The 24,015-nt window shown below is 49.6% G+C and overlaps 8 protein-coding genes across 8 annotated transcripts; 2 read left to right on the top strand and 6 right to left on the bottom strand.

Annotated features, from left to right (window-relative positions):
- Positions 1 to 1,734: 1,734 nt before the first annotated feature.
- A1O9_11542 (carbonate dehydratase) lies at positions 1,735 to 2,834 on the bottom strand (the record flags this gene model as incomplete). Its single annotated transcript, XM_013399438.1, has 4 exons — positions 1,735 to 1,873; positions 1,930 to 2,041; positions 2,121 to 2,231; positions 2,813 to 2,834. 4 exons carry the CDS (start codon positions 2,832 to 2,834, stop codon positions 1,735 to 1,737), a joined length of 384 nt encoding a protein of 127 aa, XP_013254892.1.
- A 3,086-nt stretch (positions 2,835 to 5,920) lies between these two features.
- On the top strand, positions 5,921 to 6,732 carry A1O9_11541 (uncharacterized protein; the record flags this gene model as incomplete). The annotated part of the gene is made up of 2 exons (XM_013399437.1): positions 5,921 to 6,070; positions 6,166 to 6,732. 2 exons carry the CDS (start codon positions 5,921 to 5,923, stop codon positions 6,730 to 6,732), a joined length of 717 nt encoding a protein of 238 aa, XP_013254891.1.
- Positions 6,733 to 10,387: 3,655 nt separating this feature from the next.
- Positions 10,388 to 12,539, bottom strand: A1O9_11540 (uncharacterized protein; the record flags this gene model as incomplete). Its single annotated transcript, XM_013399436.1, has 2 exons — positions 10,388 to 12,154; positions 12,237 to 12,539. 2 exons carry the CDS (start codon positions 12,537 to 12,539, stop codon positions 10,388 to 10,390), a joined length of 2,070 nt encoding a protein of 689 aa, XP_013254890.1.
- Positions 12,540 to 13,402: 863 nt separating this feature from the next.
- Positions 13,403 to 15,963, bottom strand: A1O9_11539 (uncharacterized protein; the record flags this gene model as incomplete). Its single annotated transcript, XM_013399435.1, has 2 exons — positions 13,403 to 14,877; positions 14,931 to 15,963. 2 exons carry the CDS (start codon positions 15,961 to 15,963, stop codon positions 13,403 to 13,405), a joined length of 2,508 nt encoding a protein of 835 aa, XP_013254889.1.
- Positions 15,964 to 17,911: 1,948 nt separating this feature from the next.
- Positions 17,912 to 18,561, bottom strand: A1O9_11538 (signal peptidase I; the record flags this gene model as incomplete). Its single annotated transcript, XM_013399434.1, has 2 exons — positions 17,912 to 18,152; positions 18,236 to 18,561. The coding sequence occupies 2 exons, from the start codon at positions 18,559 to 18,561 to the stop codon at positions 17,912 to 17,914; spliced, it is 567 nt and encodes a 188-aa protein (XP_013254888.1).
- Positions 18,562 to 19,102: 541 nt separating this feature from the next.
- On the bottom strand, positions 19,103 to 19,839 carry A1O9_11537 (uncharacterized protein; the record flags this gene model as incomplete). The annotated part of the gene is made up of 2 exons (XM_013399433.1): positions 19,103 to 19,628; positions 19,682 to 19,839. 2 exons carry the CDS (start codon positions 19,837 to 19,839, stop codon positions 19,103 to 19,105), a joined length of 684 nt encoding a protein of 227 aa, XP_013254887.1.
- Positions 19,840 to 20,292: 453 nt separating this feature from the next.
- Positions 20,293 to 21,435, bottom strand: A1O9_11536 (uncharacterized protein; the record flags this gene model as incomplete). The annotated part of the gene is made up of 2 exons (XM_013399432.1): positions 20,293 to 21,230; positions 21,288 to 21,435. 2 exons carry the CDS (start codon positions 21,433 to 21,435, stop codon positions 20,293 to 20,295), a joined length of 1,086 nt encoding a protein of 361 aa, XP_013254886.1.
- A 919-nt stretch (positions 21,436 to 22,354) lies between these two features.
- Positions 22,355 to 23,104, top strand: A1O9_11535 (3-oxoacyl-[acyl-carrier protein] reductase; the record flags this gene model as incomplete). The annotated part of the gene is made up of 1 exon (XM_013399431.1): positions 22,355 to 23,104. One exon carries the CDS (start codon positions 22,355 to 22,357, stop codon positions 23,102 to 23,104), a length of 750 nt encoding a protein of 249 aa, XP_013254885.1.
- Between the last annotated feature and the right edge of the window lie 911 nt (positions 23,105 to 24,015).

Here is a 24,015-nt window from a genome sequence, read left to right as displayed (position 1 = left end):
ACGAACAATCATCATGTCGACCAGCTGAATCAGCTTCGCGTTACGGATAGTATGAAATCGACATCTGTACGGGTTACGGACTTTTCCAGGCTTTGTTCGCCGATTTCGATGCTACTAACATCACCTTCATGTCACCCTTCATTCCACATAGCCTATTTGAAGCAGCGAAAGTCGAATGTAATCCCTGGAAAGAAACTAAAGAAGTGTTTTGTGATAAAAGGTTTGAGAGTCTAAGGACAATAATTGGCCAATTTAGAAAGTGGTGGCTTGTTGCGGGTACATTCATCCATTAGTTCGAGACATTCTCCGCATGCAATAACATTGCTTATTTAGAAAACTTTAGGACAATACTTGAATGCCCTTGCAAAGCTTGAAGACCCATGATGCATGATGCAGGGCAACATATTTGTCTTCAGTTGTTGATTCTAGGGGAAGCGTGCAGCAAGGAATCCAAGTATCCCGAGTCATTTTGATATTCCTCAATTCTGCCTTGAATTTTGCCTTGAATTTTGCCAATCCGACAATTTGTGCTATTTGCCTTCACCCAATGCCTCACCTGTATACCAAGAGAAAAATGTAGGTCTCTGGAGGGCTAGGAGAGCTTTTTCAAGTCTGACAGACTTAACCAATATCTCAAGAGGCACCAGCATTGCCCTTTGAATTTCATCAACCAAGCAGAGACTTGTTGAAAACTTCGCAATGTCTTCTTTTTTTGAAGTCATAGGCGTCCCCCAGGTCACAGAGATCCAAGAGACTGACCATTTTTCTCGCATACCAGGCTTGTTCCGATCGGTCTTCTATTGGAACCATGGCAGCAAAGATGAGTATCCATATCATCACTTCGATTGTTTTCCGCAAACCTGGAGCAAATAAATTTTTGTTCATCGAAGAGATAAGACTGTTTTCCATGGAAGGTCCATGCATACTCGGCACAAGGCTGAGATTCTGGAAATGCCTGTATGAGGGCCCTGTATCGAACAAGAAAAAGGAAACATTGAGATAATGTTCGAATATATTGGTAGCAAGCAGCGAGTTGCATATCTGGAACAGAGCAAAGTAATTCAGGTGACTGACAAAAAGAAGGTCGCATATTGCCCCGGCGCCCTTAAGATGGATCGTCGCGGCGTCAAGGTTTCCCTAATTCTTTTCGGGACTAATCAGGTGCCATAGGCTCAGAATAGCAGTCGCATTAGGCGGATTTGAAATAGGAAGCCACTTTCCTAAGGCTACCGTGGCTCGAAAACAGTACTGTTTGCTCTGATATCGACTGATGTGTGAGTTCCGTTCGGAGACAATGGAGAACACTTTTCCTAGGAGTGCGTACAGAACGAAGTTGTTAGCGAGATCTTCTTCGAGCATTGATATCGCAACATCGAGCAAAATGCTTCCGTACTGTAGGTCGATAAGCCCTCCCGACCTGTAAGCCCTGTCGTGGCTCGAAAATGGATTTTTCTGTAGGTATTTACAGATATGAGCATCAAGTGAGATTATGAAACCTTGAGCTGAGTTAGAATCGTGCTGCTGACTTATTTGCTCAGTTGATATCAGTCTGATGGTAAGAACAATTCGATCCAGCAGGGTCCGTGCATCCTCTCTTGCTTGAGGTTTGAGTGTTCCAAGGAAAAATAAAGGCAAGAAGGCGTTTTGAAGCTGAAAAAAAGTGCCACGGCGTAATACAAAATCCGTCGTTCCAAGAGCTCGGTGTATATTAACTTCTTCTAAAATTTATCCTCCTTAAATTCCACTTTCCCTCTCAAGGACCTCGCTTAGGAGACCAGTATCGGTATCATAGGCAAGACCGATGATATTAGTATGTTGTTTAATCAATGGGGACTTTTTGAGTGCCACGATGTCTCTAATACTTTTCTCAATCCTGCAAGCAATCGTTAGAAGTCACGCGCTTCCCTCATATAAGGGCGGATAGCTTACCCATCAGTAATCTCTCCAAGCTCCATTGATTCCACAAACCCCTTAGAGGTCGGATTCTGTTCAACAAGAGCTTTTCTGATGTCGTTATTGTGAAAATGAGTCATTCCACAATCTGAGACAAATTAGTTTAGCAGGTTTTCTGGTAGTACTATCTTTGAGAGCCATCCATTATGATGATCAAGAGCACTTACCCGTATGATGTATCACTACGATTGTCCCCGGGTTGCCGATGGCTTGAAGAACAGAGAGAGTTCTGATGGCATCAAAGGCTCTCCCTCCAGCGTTCTGTACTTGCGCTGCTTCTATAATTGAATCTGATTAGCCCTTTGTTGATTTGTGATTCGCATGGCGGTCCAAACTGGAGCCGATTCAAATGCGGGAAGCGAAAAGAAAATGAAGGCATACTTAGCGTATCATCAAGCCCCAGAATCTTTCCGGGAAAATGCGAGGGTCAGCACAGGATAGAACGACCACACCAGCCCCGGATGCTCGCATAGCTCCCACCATCTTCATGAGCCCTGGGGGTGATTGGTAACTCCGAGCAAGTTCGCTTTCAAGTTTATGTTAATAAGAATTCAGAAAGTATGGTGCGTCTCTCGTCCAATTCAACCTACCTATTGCGAGCAAGCATTCCCAGCACTGGTTTGGGAAGCATGTTTGCGGCCAGGTTGGGATTTTGCTCTGAAGAATCAAGACGATAAGAAGGATGTCGCTCGGGCTTGAAGATTTGAGGACGGGAAATTAGCAAAGAACAAAACCGTCGAATAAGCAGAAGTCTTTTTTATTCTAGATTGCTTGCATGGTTACTATAGAATTGAGCAATCATTCGTGTATTTATGCCTGTCTACACGCCTACAACGATGAAATCATGGAGACAGCTTACCAATCTCCATAGCAATTTTCATGGTGATCTTTATCGCATGAGCGAGCATACCGGCTTTAGAATTGATGTTGATGTGTAATTCGTCTTTCAACGTTCTGGGATTTCATGTCTATGTCTGAACATGTGCCTTGAGAGAATGAACGAGCTATAACCCTGCGGAAAGGAGAGCAACATGTTGGCTTGCTCGATCGGGAGTCGTTCGTGGAGTAAGTCCCCGGGCCAGGAAATGACCCGGCCTAGTAATGACCCACGCAATGCACTTTGCCACCAGTCAATATAATCGTATTCTGTCTACTCTACAACGTCATTAATACTAAATTGATGTATGTACGGAGTGAGTATATTGTCTGTCTGTCCATCCTGTGTAGTATTCCTTGTAGACAAGCGAGATGTCGACCTCGCCGTCGCCTGTAAGGCCTCCATACCTTGCCTCACCTGTCTTATCGTCTCGATATTCGCAAAGATCTCATTACAGTCGATTGCTACTCGCCGTTATCGTATAGCATGAAGTTCGTTTAGCTGTGTACGCTAGATAGTCAACTATTATAATTTAAGTGTAACATCCTACTGTAATCGATCGAGAACTTTGCCTGTCTTATTAAGCAATAAACGGACTGATCGAGAGATGGTCTCATGCTGTGAAATCGACTGCGTTTCCTGCCGCATTCCACGCTAATTTAGAGGCGTACGAATAGTACTCTATGTACGTTGAATTAGCCTGCGTGATGGCGGCGTTACCGGCGATATTTGACTGTTTTGACTGTCTTGTAGGACTTGGTGAGATCGTACAACTTTACGAGGATTCTATGGATAAATGCCAGCTGCATTCCACCCAGTAGTAATACGGAATATTGAGAGACCTTCATTGCTTGCTTTTTCGTACGTTTTAAGGAACTTACTCTTCTTTACGGCCGAGGCGTCGTCGAACCTAGCTAGGTTAGCGATTTCGTCCCGATAACGATATTTTAGGAGCGAAAAGTAAGTAAGATCGAGTAGCTGTAGAATATGGCTCGTATAGGGTATTAAATAGACTAAGGTAATTCGATTTATATAGTATTCCTATATAAACTCGTATATATATAACTTTTATATCCGTCGACTAGGAGGAGTCGATAATTATTCGATGCCGTTTAAGGTATAAATATCTATCGTAGCCAGGCTAATCTAATATTATTTAAGGTCTAGCCGTTTAGTGAGACCGTATAGAAGTAGTTAGGAAGGTCTAGATCAGTAAACTAGGTCGATTAAAGCGTATTTCCTTTAAATATAATGAGGCATTAAAGTCGACGGCCACTTACTAATATTATCTCGATAATCGATATCTATTTACGGTTTTCTAGTATTACTTTATATAATTAAGTAGTATCGACCCTACTAATTACTCGTTGATTAGTATAGACGCCTAGGGCGATACCTATCTCGTCTATATTATAGACATTCTCCTAGGGAACTTAATATCGCTCTTGTACGGCCTTAAAATGCTTAAACTAGCGAGTTAAGGACTTAGGAGTAGTGCTCTATAGGCGTAATCCATAGATCTTTTTACCCACCTTTAAGTAAATCTCTAGATAACGCTATATAAATCGTAATATCCACTTTTAGTTAATGCTTATAGTTAATACTAACTCGCCTCGTATAATAACGACGAGTTCTCGTATTTAAGTAAGGCTAGGAGGGTGTCCTTAGCCCTTAAGGTCGAGTATCTATCGTATAAGGAGCTACTCTTATTCGTTGGTTAATAGCTATTATGGTTCATGAGTAATTACCCGTGAAACACCTCCTTATAGTCGACGGCCGAGGGTCTTTCGGTCTACGTCATTTGCTGCCGCAGCGGAGCGAATAGTCGGATGTCGTCGGGTTTCATAGTCCAGGATGGCTTGTTGGATTCGAGACTCGTGATTTGATGCCATTTTAGCTATATAAAGGTGGTTTGTACGAGCAATTAGGTGTAGAAGAGGAGGAGTGGTAAAAAAAGACGCGTTGAGACGCGTGGGTCATTACTAGGCCGGGTCATTTCCTGGCCCGGGGACTTAATTAGCGTCTATGGAGCCATTCCCCTTCGGACTAGTTTCCGGCATAGCTTATCCCACCTAATGATTCACCCAAGGCGGTACGTCGCATTAGGCATACGTACGATATAAACCTTCCTCGCTTGGTGGCGCCGAATGATCCTCCTGGTGTGAGGTGTTGGCTGGTGGGCGCTCCCTCTTAGTTGGTTCGTTGCGTCATCGTCATTTTTGTTCCGTGTACCAGCCACTATTCTCCCTCGTACGTGATTAAGCCATGCCCCATGGCCGAGTATGGACGGTGCGAGCTACATATGTAATCAAAGATACCCAGGAGTGGAGGCGACGTACGCTGGCTGTCAAAGAGGCAGATATTTTGAAAGGACCAGTATCATTATTTTGGAAATGGGTAGAAGCACTTCATGCTCCTCTGGTTCCTCGGAGAGATGCCCATTAACTACTATGATTACTAGAAAGGCCGTTGCTTATGAAATAGTCAGTCTTGGGGAAATGCAAAATCAGTCAGCAAACCTACCCCTTCGCGATGCCAGTAATCACGGATGTTCTGTAAAATGAACCTGTGTTGAAATCCACGGCATTAGAAAGCGAGATGACCATTGTATGAATGGTACGACCGCTACAGGGTGAGAGTGTTTTTACGCACTGGGTGATTGATATAAAGTCAGGATCCACCCTGATTCATCAGAAAGCCCCAACATAGTAAATTGAGCTACATATTACCAGTACTCAGACCCCTCGTCTCCAACCAACAAATATCCGTGGAAATTATGTCGAAGATTCAAAACTCAGTTTTGGTCATTGGCGGGACTGGCGCCCAGGGGGGTGCCGGTAGTGAAAGGTTCGGAATCTATGTGCCTTCCATACACGATTGCTGACGTTGCTGTACAGCATTGGTCCCCGGTGAGAAATATACTGTACGAGTGCTTACTCGAAGCGCGTCTTCTGCTGAGGCAAAAGATCTTGCGTCTCTACCAGGCGCGACCATCATTGAGGGCAAGTCTTACCATGAACCGACGCTCCGTCAGGCCTTGAAGAAGTCGAATACGTCTTCGCTAATACCAATGGATTTGCAATCGGAGAGATGTCAGAGATATACTGGGGTATCCGTCTATATGAGCTTGCCCGAGGGGCTGGTGTTATACATTCCCTCTACGCTGGTCTTGAGTACGCCTCAAGGCTAGGTAACTTTGACCCCAAATACCGAACTGGTCGTCTGGATGGCAAGGGGAAGGTAGTGGACTACATATCGGCGCAGCCCACGACTCCCATGGCTTGGTCTGTCCTGACATCTTGCCTCTACATGGAGAGACCCTCAGAGTCCTTCAGCCCTTCCCAAATCCAGAAGACCTGAGCACACTGGTATTTACCGTCCCTCTCGGAGATGCAAAATGTCCCCTCATCTACCTTGAAGATTATGGGCCGTATGCAAGGTGGCTTTTTGACTATCCTGCCAGAAGTAGCGGCCTGGAGTTGCACGTTGCAACGGAGGACATCGCTTGGAAGGATCTCGCTACTGCGTTTACCGAAGTGACTGGTCGGAAAGCAGTATACAAGGATGTCAGCCTTGATGAGTACTTCTCTCTCCCGATATTTCCTTACCCAGACAACAAAGTTGGGCATTCAGCAAACCGCAATGATCCAGCTCTCATCACGTTCAGAGAGAATTTCTCCGGGTTTTGGAATACCTGGGAGGCTGAGTTGACAAAGTGTGACTACAAGCTTCTGGATGAGATCTTGCAAACAAGGGTGAAAATTGTGAAGGAGTGGATGAAGAAGACAGGGTACAATGGTAAACGATCTTCGCTCCTTAAGGACCATCGTGAAGGGGGTCGGAAGTCGAGCTCCAGATGCCAACTAATGGGGTCGGCCTCTGAAAACATGGATTTCTTATGAACAGTGCTTCGATTGTAAATGACCTAAAGTATTATATAGAAATCTCGCAACACAATTAAAAGTAATTAAACATCGGAGTCAAGGAACCAGAATGACGTTATCTGCTTTTCTAGTCCCTGTCATAAATGATCTGCACTCAGCAGACAGTTTCAATCAGATCGATATGCAACTCATCTTAAACCGCCGTCTCCTCTGGCCCGTCTGCTGACAGGTGCGTCGATTTGTCGTACGGAACAAATTTAGGCTGACATACCTTGTCTACCATTTGCTTGGAGACAAAGCCCCCTTGTTAACACAGGCAGCGGTTTTCTTTGTCGCAGTGTGCGTTGGACCTTTCTGCAGACCTTAACTACAAGCCACCATAACTTGTTCTCAAGGAGAGTTCTCCTAGCCTTATATTATTCATTAGTACGGCCACCACCACCACTACCACCACCTCTGCGCTCCAAGTTGAAGGGCTCAGGAACATAAACTCAACATACGGCACAGCATCATCTTCAAGAATGTCTGCTTCAATGCCTGCTGGCACAGAGCCATCGTTCCGTTCCAAAGAAGTGGCCCTGATTGCACATAAGATGGCACATCTTTCACGGCTGACATGCAGCTTCGATGATGTGGAGAGATTTCAAAGGACTTTATGTAGCAGCGTTGGAGAAGGATGGTCGACCATTTCTACCATTTGGAAACCTTCTGGTATCCGAGAATGGGAGTAAGGCGGCCACCAATCTGAGCGAGATCTAGCGACTTCTCGGTCTCCGTACCAAGACCACTGATGACCTTGAACAGAATAACGTTGAGATTTTCGAGGCGTCCATTGCTGAAGATCGCTTGAGAAGACTGCAGGCACGAGTAATTCTCTTCAGACGTCGCCATCAGCTCGATGCGCATTTATTGACATGTGTTAAGGAGAGATTCAACCTATTGTCGCAGAAAGCATGGGTCATTGGAATACAGTTTGTCAGGGAACAGTGGTCCGTGGACCTCAAAGCGTTGGCCTTTGCTGCTATTACTCGCCAACCATTGCTCCGGACCTGGCTTAAAAGCCCCTTGTACACCCCGAGGCGCGCCATATTACCCTATCCATATGCTGCAGCAGTAGATCTTTGATCGAGATGGGGTTTCTTCTCCATAAACCAGTCTCTCCAAGGTGTAATCAAAGCCTTTAAAATGGATCCCCGGTATTGTCTGTCGTTTCCCTTTGTCTATTTATGCAGCTGCACTATACTAAGGTCTGGATTCCATCCATGCCCACGTGTTCACGCAAAAGTCATTTTGGTCATGTTTGCTAAGGACGGTGGCATGAAGCAGGTCTTCGAGCTGCCTCGAGAATTAACCTTTCGTCGTCCTGAGTGTAGGACCCCTGCCCGGTCAAAGAGTCAAAGACGTGGAGCCGACCAAACCCAGAGTTTAAGTGCTAGACAAGGAAGCCAACAATGTCCTTTGGGACTTTGTCCTTTCCATTATACCGTAGCTTTGTACCTCTTGTGGTCACTGCCTCCCTCGACCCGTGGTATCAGGGAATAATATTGCTCATCACTCCTGTACCATGTTATCTTCTCTTCAACACACCAGGATCATCCAGTTCGTCCACGAGAAGACCTGGTTGCCTTCCGAACGTTTGAAAGTAAACGGTGCATCACACCAAAACCGACTGACACAACGCAACAGCCAACATGGCCAGCGGTGGAGCTGAAGCCCCGGGGCAAGTCCACATCCCAAGCTCAGTAGACTCATTTACGATGAGTGACAGATTCGGCGTCAATATCAACAAAGCAGCTGCTTTAGCTCTTGCTGGAGTTGCAGCCCACTGCCAGGGACACGTACCATACGTTCCAACTCCATTCATGCTGAGGGGCAGAATCGAAGTGAAAGAAGGAGCATGGCTGTTCAAAGTCAACAATGCTAACCCGTCCCCACTGCAAGCGACAGCCACGCCAGAAAATGCGAGATCCCGAACTCAGTGCTTACAATACTTAGCGAGAGGGCTCACCTTGCTCCACGGGCGACTAGACGAGTCGCACCCAATGAGTAGAAGAGACCCGCGACGTTCAGACCTCGAGGGTATGTCTCCTGCGGTGGATGCCCAGGGTGAGTACCTCTGTGGCTTGGACAAACACCATATGGCCGTATGGGACATGTACGATCAAGCGTACTGCCATTTTTTCGATGAGCTTTTGGTGCGGAAGGAGGACGACGCGCGCTTCATACTAACCTGCCTCAAGATCCACTGTCGTCTCTATGCTCTTATAGCTAACAGATACGCGCTCGCTGCCCGTCAACAGCTACTGGAAGCGGCAGGCCTGGAGAATCTGGCTGTTGATACACAGATCGAGCTCATAGTCGGGTATCACCAGCTTCGGTGGAAGGTTCGAGAGTTCTGTTCTCGGCATCCCTGGGTGAAAATCGATTTGGGACAATTGGGCTGCAGTGACGGCTCGCCTGGCACTGGTGTTCAGTTGCCCTTCGCTGCTATTACTACAGAGGACGCTCTTGGATTGCAGAGTCGTCTAATCGCCCAGTTGCAGGGCAATGTTGGCTGTACCGTGCAAGCTTATCTCGACTTTCAGTTTCCCGGCGCACAGCTCGTGCTGTCTGCTCTCAAAACTCTCAGCTGGGTACGCCGAGACCACAGCCACATGCATACTTCCTCTGCACGAGGCCAAGAAACAGCCACTGACAACAAGACAGGTTTGAACTCCAAGGTGGACTGCCCGATCTGCGGACTTGATCTCTACGTATCTCCCCCATATGATCTTCCCACAACACGGGCCAAGCTGGCCACCGCGCTCGGGAGAAGTCTGCAATCGCTCGGTAGCAAGATCTACTCGACCTTAACCCGTTCTCTTAAAACGGCAGCCACGGCCACAACCACGGCCACAACAACACCGAATCCGAACCCCGAAGCCTGTATGGCGACTCGCGAGTTCTGGCTTGATATCGACAACGACAAATCGGTGCCTCCCAAACCAGTCTTCTGCTCGGAATGTCGATCAGGCCACCACGAAGGATGCCTCTTGAGGTCGAAAAATTTGTCTAGGCTATCCGCGGGAGCTAGTCGATTCTGTGCGCACTGCCGGACTCACAGGCGGAGACAGCGGCGCGAACGTCGTCAGCTTCTCAAGCTGGCTCGATAATTGTCCCCTGTGTCAAAACAAAATGAAAGACATCTATCGAACAAGAATTTGAAATATCCCTTCACTGCATCCCTTGAAAGAACGATTTGATCGTTGATTTAGCAGTGAGGGCCTCATGGCCGCCAAAGACGAAATCCTGTTTTCTCCACATCCCTCAGAAAGGTGCGATTGTGAACTGGTCGAAAAACAGGGGTCTGGTTGGAAAGGGGAGACGAAATATTGTTTTTACTGTTATCCCTTGGATAGATACTCGTTGTGAACATTGTTTGTTTTTTCCTTAAGTACTCTCACATCATGGGGAGTAGTTAGTTCGCGCCGATGGAATCGCAGCAGGCTAGCATTCATTCGAGCATGGAGTGCGTATCTGATAGAAATACCTTAATAGTGGTCATGAATGGAACGCAATTTACCCTCGGCAGGCCCCTAGTCCACATCCAGGTCTTCATAATCATGCTCATAAGTTCGTGTGTCTGAGTGACTCTGTGATCTGTGTTCTGATCTGTGTGTACGCTACTATGAAATTAATAGCTTTCCCAAACCTGTTGACCCATAGAAATAACACGATTGAAGAGCTCGTCACGTTCTTTGATCGCCATGGCGCGATAGACCGACCCATCCCTGGCCACCAACTCGATTCCATCCTTCACTTCCCTGCTTGTAGCCCAGCCCACTACAATCTTGCCTTTCCAACCCAGCCCACCGATTTTCTTTACCTCTGTGAGGTCTGCAATAGCCACGGCCCACTCAGGATCGGAAGGCATGCTCTCGACGATCTCGTTTTGATCTAGGTGACGGGTGAAGTAGACACAAGGAGAAGCAGGTCTCTTTCCACTGGGGCCAGATATGGAACTGTCGATGTAGACGGCTCCTTTCCGGCCATTGTACCGCGCCTTGAACTCGACAGGCCCCTCAACTGGCTTGCTCTTTTGCTCTCGTTTGGATGGTAGAACCCCCAGCTTCTCCTTCGCATGGTGTGAACCTAAAGTTGCTCGGGCCGAGTCAGTTGCCAATTTTGTCTCTACAGCGCCAGCCGTGCCATGCTTAAGTGTGGACATGACTTTGGCACCAAATCCGCTTTTCTTTTTGGGGGTTCCTTCTTCTGGTTGCTCTGTTTCCTCGGTTGTTGGGCCATCCACTGTGACAACATCTTCAATCTCTGATTGCGTAGCATTTAACCCGTTAGCAGTAATAGCAGCCTTATCCAAGTCAGCCGGCTCATCAGGTGGTGGTTGGTGGGAACGAGGAGGTGGAGGGAGAGGTGCCCGATTGGCCTCACCAATTCTCAGTAAAGTAACAGTGAGCTGAGCGTTGGTAGGGACGCCTTTGAGTAGCGTATTGCGGATCTCAAGGTATTTGGGCCAGTCAGGGACCTTTTCGTTCAACAGCTCAATTCCTCTTTTCATCAGCGGATCGGAGAAGAAAACGAAGCCGCCAAAGAACGTTGATCCCTTCATGACCCATTGAGGCTTGGTAATGAGAGAAATCAAAAGCAAGGGTACAAATATCGCCCCAAGTTGCAGCCGTTTGTCGTCGGAGAAGGGTGGCGTTGGTGATAGAGCATTTGCAAATCGCTCCCAAGCGTCGGAGATATCTCCAATGACATGCATAACTGGACGCATTTGTTTCCACACAGCAGCTTCCATTGGTTGTTTGGTCTTATCGTGAGTTTCCTCGCCACCTTGAGCTGAAGAAGAAGCATCAGCGGCAGTGCTGGCTAGTTTGGTAGGATCAGGCATTCCACTATCCAGTGCCTTGCTACCTCCTTCGTCGTCTGGTGCCGCTTGGTCATGACGACCGGCGGCGCTGGAAATAGCAACTGAAGCGATGCCGGAGACCAAGTTGCTGGCTTCTTGCTCCACGGCTTCTCCCTTGTATTTCTCAGGTGCCCCTGTTACGCTGTCATGACTTCCAAGTACACCAGCCTTGGGTTTTTGGATGCCACCTGTCTTGTGACTGACAAGAGCGAGAGGTGTAGGTGGGAAAACGATACGCCGAGACTTGGGTACGGTGATAAGTACGATAATGAAGATGAGCAGTGTTGGCATGATGAGATTGAACATCCATGCGAGGAAGTAGGCAATCGCAAACACAGATGTTCGTATAGGCTCGTGCCAGGATCTCAATCTTGCAATATGCTTCCCAAACCCGATGACACCAACAACAACAGTCATATAAAGACGTTCAAGGTTGGCACGAAGTTTGTCCGGGGAGAATTCATCTTCATCCGCAATGTTGAGATCCAGTCCGCCTGGAGGAGCCACGAGAACTTGCTTGACATGGTACATTTGCTGGAAACTTAATAAGCTTGTGTTCAACCTCTTTGAATGCGCCGTTCGGCAAATCCCGACTTGCCTTATTGAACCTCCTCACGAGTGTCCATAGTTCCTCATTCGGCAGACCTCCAACCAAAGTATCTACACCCACAGCGTTGGCTTGCCATCCTAGATTTGTAATGTGATCCTCCTTACCGGCCTTTTGGGCAGTACCCAGGATGTCATGTTGGGCAGTTGCCAGTTGATGGCTGGTGGAAGTATTCTGACCAAGAGGCGGCCGAGAGGCTACCGCCAGCGGTTTTGCGGGCTGGCTGATTCTTTTTCGAACCTCTGAGGCTGGATTCTCTTCTAGAGGTGGAGTGGCACCGCCATCACGGAAGATATAGCCGGGGGTGGGCATCCTTAGACATGCAGGAGTGCGTATTGGGGCCGAAGTCAAACTGGATGGAGCAGACTGATATCGCTCGTTGTCCAGACCTAGAGTTAGGCACCTGGCGAGAGATTGAAACGACGAGCTGTGGGAGACGTCCAGATTGAGGACATGCCAGCCAAAAGAAAAGAAATAGCATTCTGATGCTGTGCAGGGGACACGGTATTGTTGACAGGTGGGTAGCCTACGTCATCGGTGTTGTTCCTGGGAAGGAGCGATGTGCCACAGATGCACAAGGCACGCGCCTTCCCCATTTCAAACCCACCCGCCCATCCACACACGGCGGTGCTGTGGCAGGGTTCGCCCAGTAGGAGGAGTCATACATATCACGGCACCAGGTGTTCCAGCTTGTTCGTCTATCATCATCCAACCGATATCTGCTTCCACTGATCGGTGGGCAGCAGGGGTTCAATGCTCGTCAATCGCCGCCAACGGTGGTGTCCCCACACCCCCTTGGCTTTTTGGGGGCTGACCGTGGAATCCAAGGTTTCCTCTTCGTTTAGCTTCGACAGCCTAGGCCCAGGTTAGTCTGGCCATATCTGGATTCTATTATGAGTGTGTGAAGAGTATCCGTACTTGGCTTCCCGTGAGTTGACGTGGGCGAATGACGACAACAGATAATGGCTGGAAACGGCTTTCTTGATCCTCGAATCAGGGTCGTTAGTAACATGTAGCCATTACGAAGACTATGGTTCTGCGCGACTGCTGAGGCCAATAAGCCTCCCAAATCTCTCATATTTCATAAAATTCTGGGCCCGACAATCATTCCTTGTGGAATCGGCGTTATCATCAACATAAAACTCCATCGCTTGAATGTACAAATAAACAGGGGTCTAGACGGCATAAAAGGTCTCGGCTGGCTGCAAAGGACCCGCCTGCGCCATCGCATACGACTTGCCGTGTACATATCTGCTCTTCATCGGCTCCTCGTCGATCGCACAGTGGACCTTGCCATCTCGACCACGGAACCATCCCAGACCATATCGTTTCCCCAGTGTCTTTAGCCTGGTCTCCATCTGCTTGTTGTTGAGCGTTTCCGTGTCGATGAAATCGTTCAACATGTTACTGGAGTAGATGAATGCCAGGACTGCTGCAATGGTGGAAGGCTCGCGAGGAAGGAAAGGATGCCTTCGCCTGATATACACCAATGTCGTCACAAAAATGACGAAGCCCAGGATCGTCATTGAGAGAATGAGCGAGACCCAGAAGGAGATGTATGTCTCGTCACCATTGGAGAGGTCCTTGTTGACATTCAGATGCATGAAATCCTGCGAGTCGACCGAGAAAGAGCTGACTGTAACAGTGAGGATATCTAGGGTGACTGATGCGAATCCCACCAATGCGACCAGATAATGTTTGTTGAATAGTGCCTTGAACGGCATGATTCCGTAGACGGAAGATTGATAATCCAAGGTGAGACTGTTTTGTGGTGGCGCGTTTCCCTCGGAAAGGATGAAAAACGGCTCCATGAGCCGCACGTCTGCTTCGAAAGTGCTGAAGAACAACTTCAACGCTGTAGCAATCACAATTGGAAGCCAGGGTGCAGCGTTCGGCACTATTCGAGCGGGTGTCAAAGTGACCAGAGGTATTGACGCCAGACAGAAGCCCATGAACAGCAGAAACGGAACTGCCGCACTGGTCCGCAGCATTATGGGATGCGGGCTTGTAAGCTTTCGTTCGCTGTCCTGAAATGCTTCATTGGCCGAAGACCATTCGCCCTGCCAGATTGAGGATTTGTAAAGGACGTATCGTCGATGTTGCAACCGTTTGTGAATCTGGCCGAGATTTGCCTCGTCGGTCGATGCAAAGTCCTGCAGGATGTGTGATTTGGTCGCCATGGATGCGATTCCAGCGATACCTTTAGGATCACTGAGAAGGCCTGATTTTCGCCGCAATTGAACGAAGAGAATGACCAAAATCATGGCAATCACAAGATAGCTGGCCGAAAGAAGTCGCGAATAAACGCTCGATACCCGCACCCAATACCGGTTTTCTCTGTCCGGATCCGCACATACGGGGTCACAATTGGGGTTGGTGTCGAATTGGATGGAGGGATTTTGAAGCGCAGGAGCAACCATCGAGGCAATAATGTTGCCCGTGGTGGAAAATAGCACAGCCCATTGTTTCAAACGAAACGCTTTGAAAGGGACGAAATACTGGAACATGGTCAAATGGTCGAGATTGAGACTCGACGATGCCTTCGCGCCACCAGGTTGAGAGAGTTGATAAAATGGTTCGAGCCGGCGGATATCGAAATCCATGATTGAAAAGAGGACGGCAAACACGATTGCGATCATGGTTGGGAGATCTATTGACGGGTTAGCAAGCATCCTGATGTTGGACAAACACGAAGACACTCACACTTCCAGGCGAAGAAGTCCCAGACAGATATCTGCGAGACCTCGTTGAAAGCCAAAAGTCCCCCGCCCTGTCTGGCTTCGCGGTTTGACCTTTGAAACAGATACTCCTGAAATCCGGCGAGCCCCAATGCAAGGGCTGTCAAGGCCAGGATGTACCCGGCACTCATCGACCATGGTTTCCAATTGGGAATGTCCGGGTCTTCGGGGAAGAAATAACTCTTTGTCTCCTGGGGCATCATGCTATTCCTGGCGCTCATCTGGTTGCTTTCGAACATCTGACTGGCTCGATTATCAGGTTGGCCGCCCTCCAGGACACTCAGATCAACGGGCTCTTCCACCTCCACGATCATGTTCTTTTCTTGAGCAAGATTTTGTCCGAATTCGCGCACGGTCTTGGTTCGATCAATACCTGAGCTGTTCCCGTTCCGCTGCGCCGAGCTTCGACGGATTAATTTCGTAGGATCTCGCCTCAGCTGGACACCAATGTCCCTCATGCCTTCTCCCACGGATCGCCGCTTGTCAACAAATTCTCGAAATGCCGGTTTTCCACTGGTCGATGTTGACGGAGCATATTCAGTTTGCTGGCCTTGAAGGTTGGTCTCGCCTTGACCAGCCATGTCTGTGAGCTCCCAACCCATCCCTTCCAGAGAGGAAAGATCGACGGTGGGCGAATCATTGTCACCCTCCTCGAGAGTCGCGTACTGTCGTCCTTGCGACCTTTTCATGGTTCGGAAATGCGCCCTCGACATAGGATTGACCTTGGTAGTGAGTTTTCTTAGCATGGCAGTCGCAGACGGACCAGGGTTGCCTCCCCTTTCCTTCTGCGGCGTAGGCGGCTCAACCACATCGTAAGGGCTTTCACCCATATCGATGGATGAATTACCCCTCGAGTGTAAGCCGCGATAGTAAGATGGTGGTGACACAGCCGTGGTTATCCTCATTCTGTTCTGGCCAGAATTGCCGAGTAGTCCAACATTGTCGTCGAAGGTGGCAGCCGAGAAGGGCTGCATCGACGGGACATGTTTGTCGTCCATAATGATGATATTGCAGGAATAAGGATCGAAACAGAAGGTCCAAGACCAGTCTTGGTCACCTGGTGATCGCAATGGCTGAATATGTCATGGGTGTCAAAATCGACATGTTGAGAAATTCCGTGAAGGCAGCAATTAGATGATTCCAGACTTTGACTGGTCGGGCCCCGTTGACAGCTGGGTGGTCACGCCGGATTCGGTCGAATACCAGATTCAAGTAAGCATGACCGGGCGCTTGAAACTGACGCAACTTGGCTGGCGGATCTGGTTCGCAATGGCAGAGCCCAATAAAGTGTATAGATTCGTGGGTCGCACAGCTGCTTGGTTCTACGCGGCAGCCAGATGAATGCGCCGATAATTTGCACAGAGCGCGAGTATGGAGACGTTGTTTAAGTCATCAAAAAGAAGTTGGGTTGGGTCGAGCTGGAGCGTGAAGCAGATAAGCCAGGGCAGGGCGGGTAGCGATGGGGCTGGTGGCATGCAGCACCCAAATTGGATGATGACCACCCCGATTTAGCGTTTCCACAAGGCCAGGGCCCAGTGCCAGTCAGGTCCTGCTCTGCTTTGGTAAGGCGATGACCAAGGTGCAATCAAGACGGCGGCGGCGGCCGAGGACGGAGTCGCTACGGCTAGCGAGCAGTGGTAGTCCAGACCGGGGAGGCTGGGTGTCTGGTTGATACACCTAGGCAATTCAAGGGTGGCAGGTCTTGCTGTGGTGGTGGTGGTGATGATGATAGTAGTAATAGTGATATATTCTGCACACAGAGCCGGCAGAGCTCAAGGGGGGTGAGATGGGGACGAAGAAAGACAGACAGAAAACGTGTCCAGTCCATCCCATGAATCGGTCCCTGTAGGAATAGATGTGGCTTGATGGAACAGTTACCGTTAGAAGAGAGGCCACTCCCACGGCGTCGGCAAATCTGGTCAATAGCACGACGAGTCAGGGCCCATCGGGTGCTCAGCTGAACCTCGAGCGATCTGGGCACCAACCTTGCGGCGCCAATGAATCCAGCCGACCATTGCCATGGCTGATTAAGGACGGAAAGTCTAACCTCTAGATACAGGGGGCTCCCAGGAGTGAGGACTTCGTAGTGGGCGAGGGGGCGCCCACCGCGTGGATACGAACGCACAGAGCATGGGCACAATACAGGGGTCTGGGGCAAAAGGACTTCTGTGTTCTACGAGCATCTACGAATAGAGAGGGGGGGAGAGAGAGACGTACGATGCAAGAAACGGGCTTAAAACACTGTTTGGTCCTGATTACAGTATGAAGGACAGAGGAAGGCTCTATCCTTGGTTGACAGCCTCTGAGGCCTTCCTTGATTGCGTTGGCGTTGCCACAACACAGGCTTGGGGGCTAGTTTACTCCCATCCTCTCTCCCTGTCCAGGATTGCGAGAGCCTCAAGCCCTACGGGTAAGCCCCATGCCTCAGCCCTGGGCCCGACGGCCGGCGAGAATCGAGCTCCTTTCAGTTGTGGTTCCTGCACACGCGGAGGTGCTCCGTCGATACCAGCTTCATTGGCTCTATTACTGGTCTATACCGCCGGGGCTGAAATGACCCCCTGGGAGGATTTGGGATCGATCTCTTGGTATGTCACAGGCCTGGCGATGCGAAGCCACAAACAATTCAAACATACGCAATCCGGATCATCCCTAAAGAACATGCTGTCATCCTTTCCCCTGTTTGGGCTTTCATCCGTTGGCTATTGTCCATACGCGGTACGCGGTATTCGGTATTTCCCTCATCCACTGGCAGCCTAGTCTGGTCAGGTGATCTCGCACCTGTCTCCACTGGCCCAGGCTCCTACTCCGGGAGGATGCCAAATATCCTCCTGGAGACAGACGGAGGATCGACACTGAGCAGACCTTGTTTCATTTCCTGCCTCAAGGGATTGGCTTTCCCAACGCAACTCTCTGCTCAAACGATGACCACACGCGTTCCTTACTTGCTCATTCCCGCTGCAAGATGACCATCAGCCCCATCATTCCCAACATGACTGTCTTCAACCAAGGGTGTTCGCTGAGCATGATAGTCACGTATCCTACGGCCGGTATGTAGCCCCTCACGCTCCCGATGATGTCCTCTTTGCGGTTCAAGTAGCTCTGTCCTCGCGCGTAGAGCTCTGTGTCATCCGCTATGTTGTTATCGCCCTTGGTCAGAAGTTTCGGGGAGGATGTGGAAAGATTGCCGCTAGAAAGAGAATCCGAATGTCAGTCTTTGTGCTTTCCTTGGCCTGAGCCCCCAGTGTGTTGTTCGACGCGAGTGGTCCTTACCTCTTGTTCGCTTCCACTGCGACAGCGGGAGCGTAGCTCCTCACCACTCGATGCACGATTGGTATGTTCTTCCCTTTGACATTGTAGACCACGATTTCACCCACTTCCGCGGCCTGATCCCGGTTCCAGAGAAATAGTAGATCCCCTCGCTGAAACGCAGGCTCCATAGATCCACTGAGCACCACGACAATCGGCGATGGCGAGTCTGCAATCACTGACAGTGACTTCCACAGCATAAACGCTGTCGATAAGACGAGAGCGAAATTGAGCACCTGTGAGAGCGATTGCCGCGGGTTGGCGAGGTAGGGAGCGAGGAAAGGCAACATGGTGTGTGGTTTGGCGTCTGGTGAATCACATTTGATATCTGGTGTATGACTCCGAGCAGCTATTCGGCATCCCGTGAGGTGATGAGAACAGAACCAATTGCTAGGACGGTGGATGATGGTAAAATGCCTGCGCTATTACTACATACTGTCCTGTACAGTAATTCTGATCTGGACTCGCCAGGTGGCAGATCGGAGAAACTATGTCACATGTTCCGCCGAAGTTTTTCCGAACCCCCAAATCATTGCCCGTACGTTCCGGGCACAGCTCGTTCGTCTGCGAGGGCAGCTCGTGGCTTTCCTAACCATTATCACCATCATGTATTGATGCATGCATAAACATATCAAAAAAATCTCAACAATGTTTTATTGCCACTGTTTGCAGCTCACTGGGATGCAAAGACTGTTGGAGTTGATAGGAACTCCGACCATAGTGGCAGCGGACAATTCAAGCTCCCCCTTAAACCACGTCACCCCCAATTCCAGGATAATGCGATAGGGCACACAAAGCGATGGTGTCCAGAGTGTATTTCTTAGTTTTTTTTCAGAAGTGACACTGACTCGGCGCCACAACCCACCCAGTCAGTCGATTGGCAATATCACTGGCATAGCAAGCCGTCGACAATCCCGCAATCTCAAGCCGAGTCTCATCGGGAATACTGCCTGAAATGTACTGCCCTGCATCATCACAGGTAGCTACTTTGTTCAGAACGCCAGCGATGCCGTCCCCGTCCATGGTGCCTCTAACACCCTCATGGATCATCCCGAAGATATGTGAGCCAGGGCATGGGTTTAGGACAACAGAATTTTGATTGCAAGAGTACTGCCCATTATGGCTTTGCCTAAGTCCAGGGTTGGCAAGTCCACTGCCGGTCGTGCGGACTCGCACGCAGCCTTTAGACTCCTGTAGCATCACCGCCAGGATGAATCGATGATCGACCCCTGCCAGGTGAGCTACAAACTGAATCGCATTCCAGATCTGATCGATTTCTTCACCTGAGTTGTTGGCGCCGCAATCTGCACCCAGATTGACACATGAGGCTCTCATCATGGCTCTGTTAGCATTGAACCTCCTTCGCATCAGATATAGAGCCAGGGAACAGAGAGGAGCTCAAGACCCTACATGTCTTCGAACGACACCCACTGGTCTTTGGTTGGCCATCCAGCGGCAGCTGATCCGTCACCCGTGTATAGCTTGTACAGATCGATACCAGCTCCGACTCCGTCCTGGATATTTCCGACCTCTTCAGCATTGCCCAAGAGAAACGCTGCGCCTGCCATTCGCCTGGAGAAAGAAGTACCGGAGATAACGCTTGACAGGCATGCTGCGCTCAGAACCTGCCCGCAGACTCAGCAATCGCAGCACTTGAAGGGTATTTTGAAGACTTACAAATCTTAAGAGCATGGTTTGTTGGTCGTGGATTGCCTAGCTGCTTATTTCTGGCAAGGTGCCCCAGCGAGCGCTGACGTGTACACGGTTTTGAATGGGTTGCTGCGAATCTCTCTTCCGTGAGGTCGAGGCGCATATTGGGGCAGTGACTGTGAAAGCTGTGAAAGCTTTGAATTCGTTGGCATCGCTGTTGACCGCCTTGATCACGCACCCGGTTCGGCACAAAAGCCTCTTCATTTTCTTTCTGGACACCGTCTTGCTACTAATGACTCTCTCATCTCGGGAACGCTCGTGTCCCAATAGCAGCGACTCCTAGCATAAGCAGTATCACCCTTGCACATCTATTATGCGAAATAAATTGGCTGTTCTCCTCGCATAGATCGCCATTTGTTGGTTGCCGCTTGGAGGCGATAAGTACCTTTGACCAGGTAAGGCCACCTGCTAGCAAATGCCTCAGTGACCTCCCAGCTATCTGCACTGTCTGCCGCACCCCATAAGATGCAGCCATGTCTTTGTGAAAAGTCGATCTCCTGCCAGTGGCTTCTCCCCGCTAAATTAATGCACAGATTGCCGAATGGTAGATCGGCGGCCCAGCTGCGGATCGCATTATCTCGCAGAACAGGATCCGGAAAGATATCAAAGCAAGGATGGTGAGGAATAGTTTGTTGTAGCAATGTGGGCTGAAAGTCGGGCGGGAGCGTTGACAGATCAATGTTGCCAGTTATGAACGGTGACTGGTAATCCAGGGTCCGCATCAGATTGAGGTCCAATTTCAGCGCCCGTATGTTCTTGCTTAGCCCCCGAAAGACATTGTAGTATATCAATGTAAGAAGGCCGTCAGATGAAGGCGAATATAATGACAATCCGTCGTCGAACACGTTCAAATTCTGCTCAAAAAGTGCAGCATGTGACCCTGGGGTGCTGGAGGCAGCATCGAGGATGTCGCCAAACCTCTCGGGCTGCGTCAAGGCTTGTTCAGTCGTGTGCTGGAAGGGTTCATCCCATGGTTCTGTGGATGAGCGACCGTCAGGCGATTCCTGAGAGGAAGGCGTTGCGACGCCTTCACTGATGCTGAAGGCTAACACTGGTGACAGCTTTGAGGATTGGACAAGATCTTTCAAGAAGATTTGGCCGCGTTTTTGCGTTGGATCTTCTCTGTTGATCGAAAATACACGCGAGCCGGGAATCTTGCGCCTCTTCGATCGTTGGCCAGATACATTCTGCGTGGCATCGAAAGGCTGTTCTTGAATTTGTTGGACCCTCAAATCTGACTGGCGTTTTCCTGGACATTCTTTTGTTATTATTATGTTTTGCGACACTACCGCGGTACTCCACTCACTGTAAGCTCGCCGATTGAGTCTGTTCTGCAGTTTGCGTCGTTCCTTGATGTCGGATTTTCCTGCCCATAACTCATCGACACTGCGGGCCTGGTCGTGACCTAGCATCTCGATATTCAACATGGCAGATCCTTCCCCTAATGAGTCCATATTCTTTGGTGTGGGCAGTGTCGGAATGGCTCTTCTTAATCATGCATTATCCCACCAGCATCTCCTGGTAGAGGTTTCAACATCCAAAGAAGAAAATTTGGTGGCCGCTGAGTTGCTTGATGATTACTATTCAGCGGGATGCTGACATAAACACGGAAGAGGCTTACGAGTAAATGCATCATATTCCCCTGTGCACACACCAAAGCTTGGGTACTCCATCAAGGCATTACAGGACGTAGCTATTACCCAGCACTGTTCATACTCGCGCAATATCAGTCATGAGCTCGGTGCATTTCAGAGACTGTCAAGATATGATGTCACGAGCGAGGTTTGCCTGTAACTGGGGTCTTCCGATCGTCCCCCGCGATGATAAATATCCAGAACCAACAACACCACGCCTCGGAGGTAGCGGGATCCAAAACTTCCTCTTTCAGCCTCGTCCTTGGCACAGCTCCTATCTCCAAAGGTTAAGTCCTGCGGGGGGATTGTTCTTACGGCCAACCTTCTCGGCAATATGAACGATACCCGCAACGATCCGCCAACCAGCAGCCATACACGGCTGAGCTGACCCAGTAGACACCAGTTATTGTTTGTCTCCCTTGTCATCTGTGGCCTTTGGTCTCATGAACGTCGGTTTTTAACGGGGAGTAAACCTCCAAACGCGGCGCACGAGATGTAAGGCCCCGGCGGTCGCGATGCAATGCGAGATGCATTCCTTCAATAAATCAACCCAGCTGGCTGTTTCCTGACGGATAGATCCTGCAGACCCATCATTATCAGTGCCCATTCAGTCATATATAAAGCAATTCAAAGCCACTGTGCGGAAACGTTCTCATCGCAGGAGCGTCTCAAAAGATACTATCAGCCCTTCGACACCCAGCGCAAGGCAGAACCTCAACTTTCTCCGCCATCTACCAAAATGACTTCGTTCCCATTCTCCGGTAAGGTGGCGGTCGTGACAGGCGGTTCGAAGGGCATTGGCGCCGCAACAGCAACGGCTCTGGTCAAACTAGGAGCCAAAGTAGTCATCAACTACGGCCGCGATGCTCCCACTGCAGAGAGCCTGGTGAAGACACTCGGTGTCCATAACTCGTACGCAGTCCAAGCAGATGCTGGGACAGTCACCGGCGTCGAGCAATTAGTCAACGCGACAGTCGAAAAATACGGCAAAATCGACATCCTGATCCCCAACGCTGGAATCCTACCGATGAGAGACATTGAGTCCACCACGGAGGCAGATTTCGACCGGGCATTCGGGTTGAATGTGAAAGGGCCGTATTTCCTTGTGCAGAAAGCCCTGCCACACATTCCACGAGGTGGTTCCATCGTCTTGATCTCGACAACCCAAGACTTCGCATCGACTGTGTCTGCGCCTTACACACTATACTGTACGACAAAAGGTGCCATTGACCAGCTTGTCCGAGTCCTATCGAAAGACCTACAGGCGAAGAAGGGCATCCGGGTCAACGCGGTGGCACCGGGGCCCACAGGCACAGACTTGTTTTACGAAGGCAAGAGCGAGCAGGTTTTGAAGATGGTCGCAAGCTTGAACCCCAACAACCGCATCGGGACACCAGAGGAAGTGGCCGAAGCGATCGTCTTTCTAGCTGGTGATGGAGCGAAGTGGGTGTCTGGGCAAACGGTGCGGGTCAATGGTGGACAGGCTTGAAATGGTCAACAGAGAGCAGCGACGTACTTTGCAAAAGGATGGAGGACCATAGGGAGCAGAATCGACTAAGAATGGTATGTTGAATAGTGAATTGTGTTGAGGTCTTGTTCAAGGGAAGAATAAGATCCGTTTCTACGGTCTTCAAGCCGCAAAATTCGTTCTCATACATTCCTGCTACCTATCCGATTTTCCTTGTACTTGGTAGCAACTTTCCATCATGTTGCCATACCCGCTCTTTCGCAGAGAGGAATGGAGAAGTTTCCCTTACTCCCGCTCGCAGTTTCAGGGCGAGTCCTTTTTGCGTGTCCACGGCCCCAAAGTCTAAAAAATCTAATCAACAGAATTCCAGCTGAAGCATTCCTCTGTCCTGCCTCTAGACCTTGACGGTATGGCGGCCGAGGGCCTGCCCAACAACTTGATATATCAACAAAGGGCAGATATTAGATGGCCTCAATGAGCGAGCGTTCATGCTACATCGAGGAACCAAAGGAAGATGCAAGTGCACATCGTCGCCCGAAGGATACCGGCAGTTCGGCACGCAACATCCACGGGTACCCATCGACAGGAGGATATAGTAGCTGGATGCGAATGCCCCAGGCTCATCGAGATAGTGGACGTAACACGTGGAAGCTGGCCTGGCTCAACCCATCACCACTCGCATCAAGCATTCGCTCTTCCCCGGGCGCCCCCAGAAAGCCGGCGTGGGACGTTTGGAACCGTACGGAGATCACCCGCCTAAGTTAAAGAAAAATAGAGTGGTTGCATCGACAAACATGCTTAAAACGTCAAACTGGCCTAAAACCGGCCCATTCTGCCTCCGACGTCATGAGGCGCCTTTCTCGCAGGTGCCGAGATTCCCATAAACGGCAGGTCGGCGTCCTCTTTCGGAAGCGAACCAGGGTTTGCTGAGC

The sequence above is a fragment of the Exophiala aquamarina genome (assembly GCF_000709125.1).
Source record: "Exophiala aquamarina CBS 119918 chromosome Unknown aczIA-supercont1.18, whole genome shotgun sequence".
Taxonomy (NCBI): Eukaryota; Fungi; Ascomycota; class Eurotiomycetes; order Chaetothyriales; family Herpotrichiellaceae; genus Exophiala; species Exophiala aquamarina.
The sequence above is the reverse complement of the archived record's forward strand: the minus strand, read 5'-3'. Positions and strand labels throughout refer to the sequence as shown.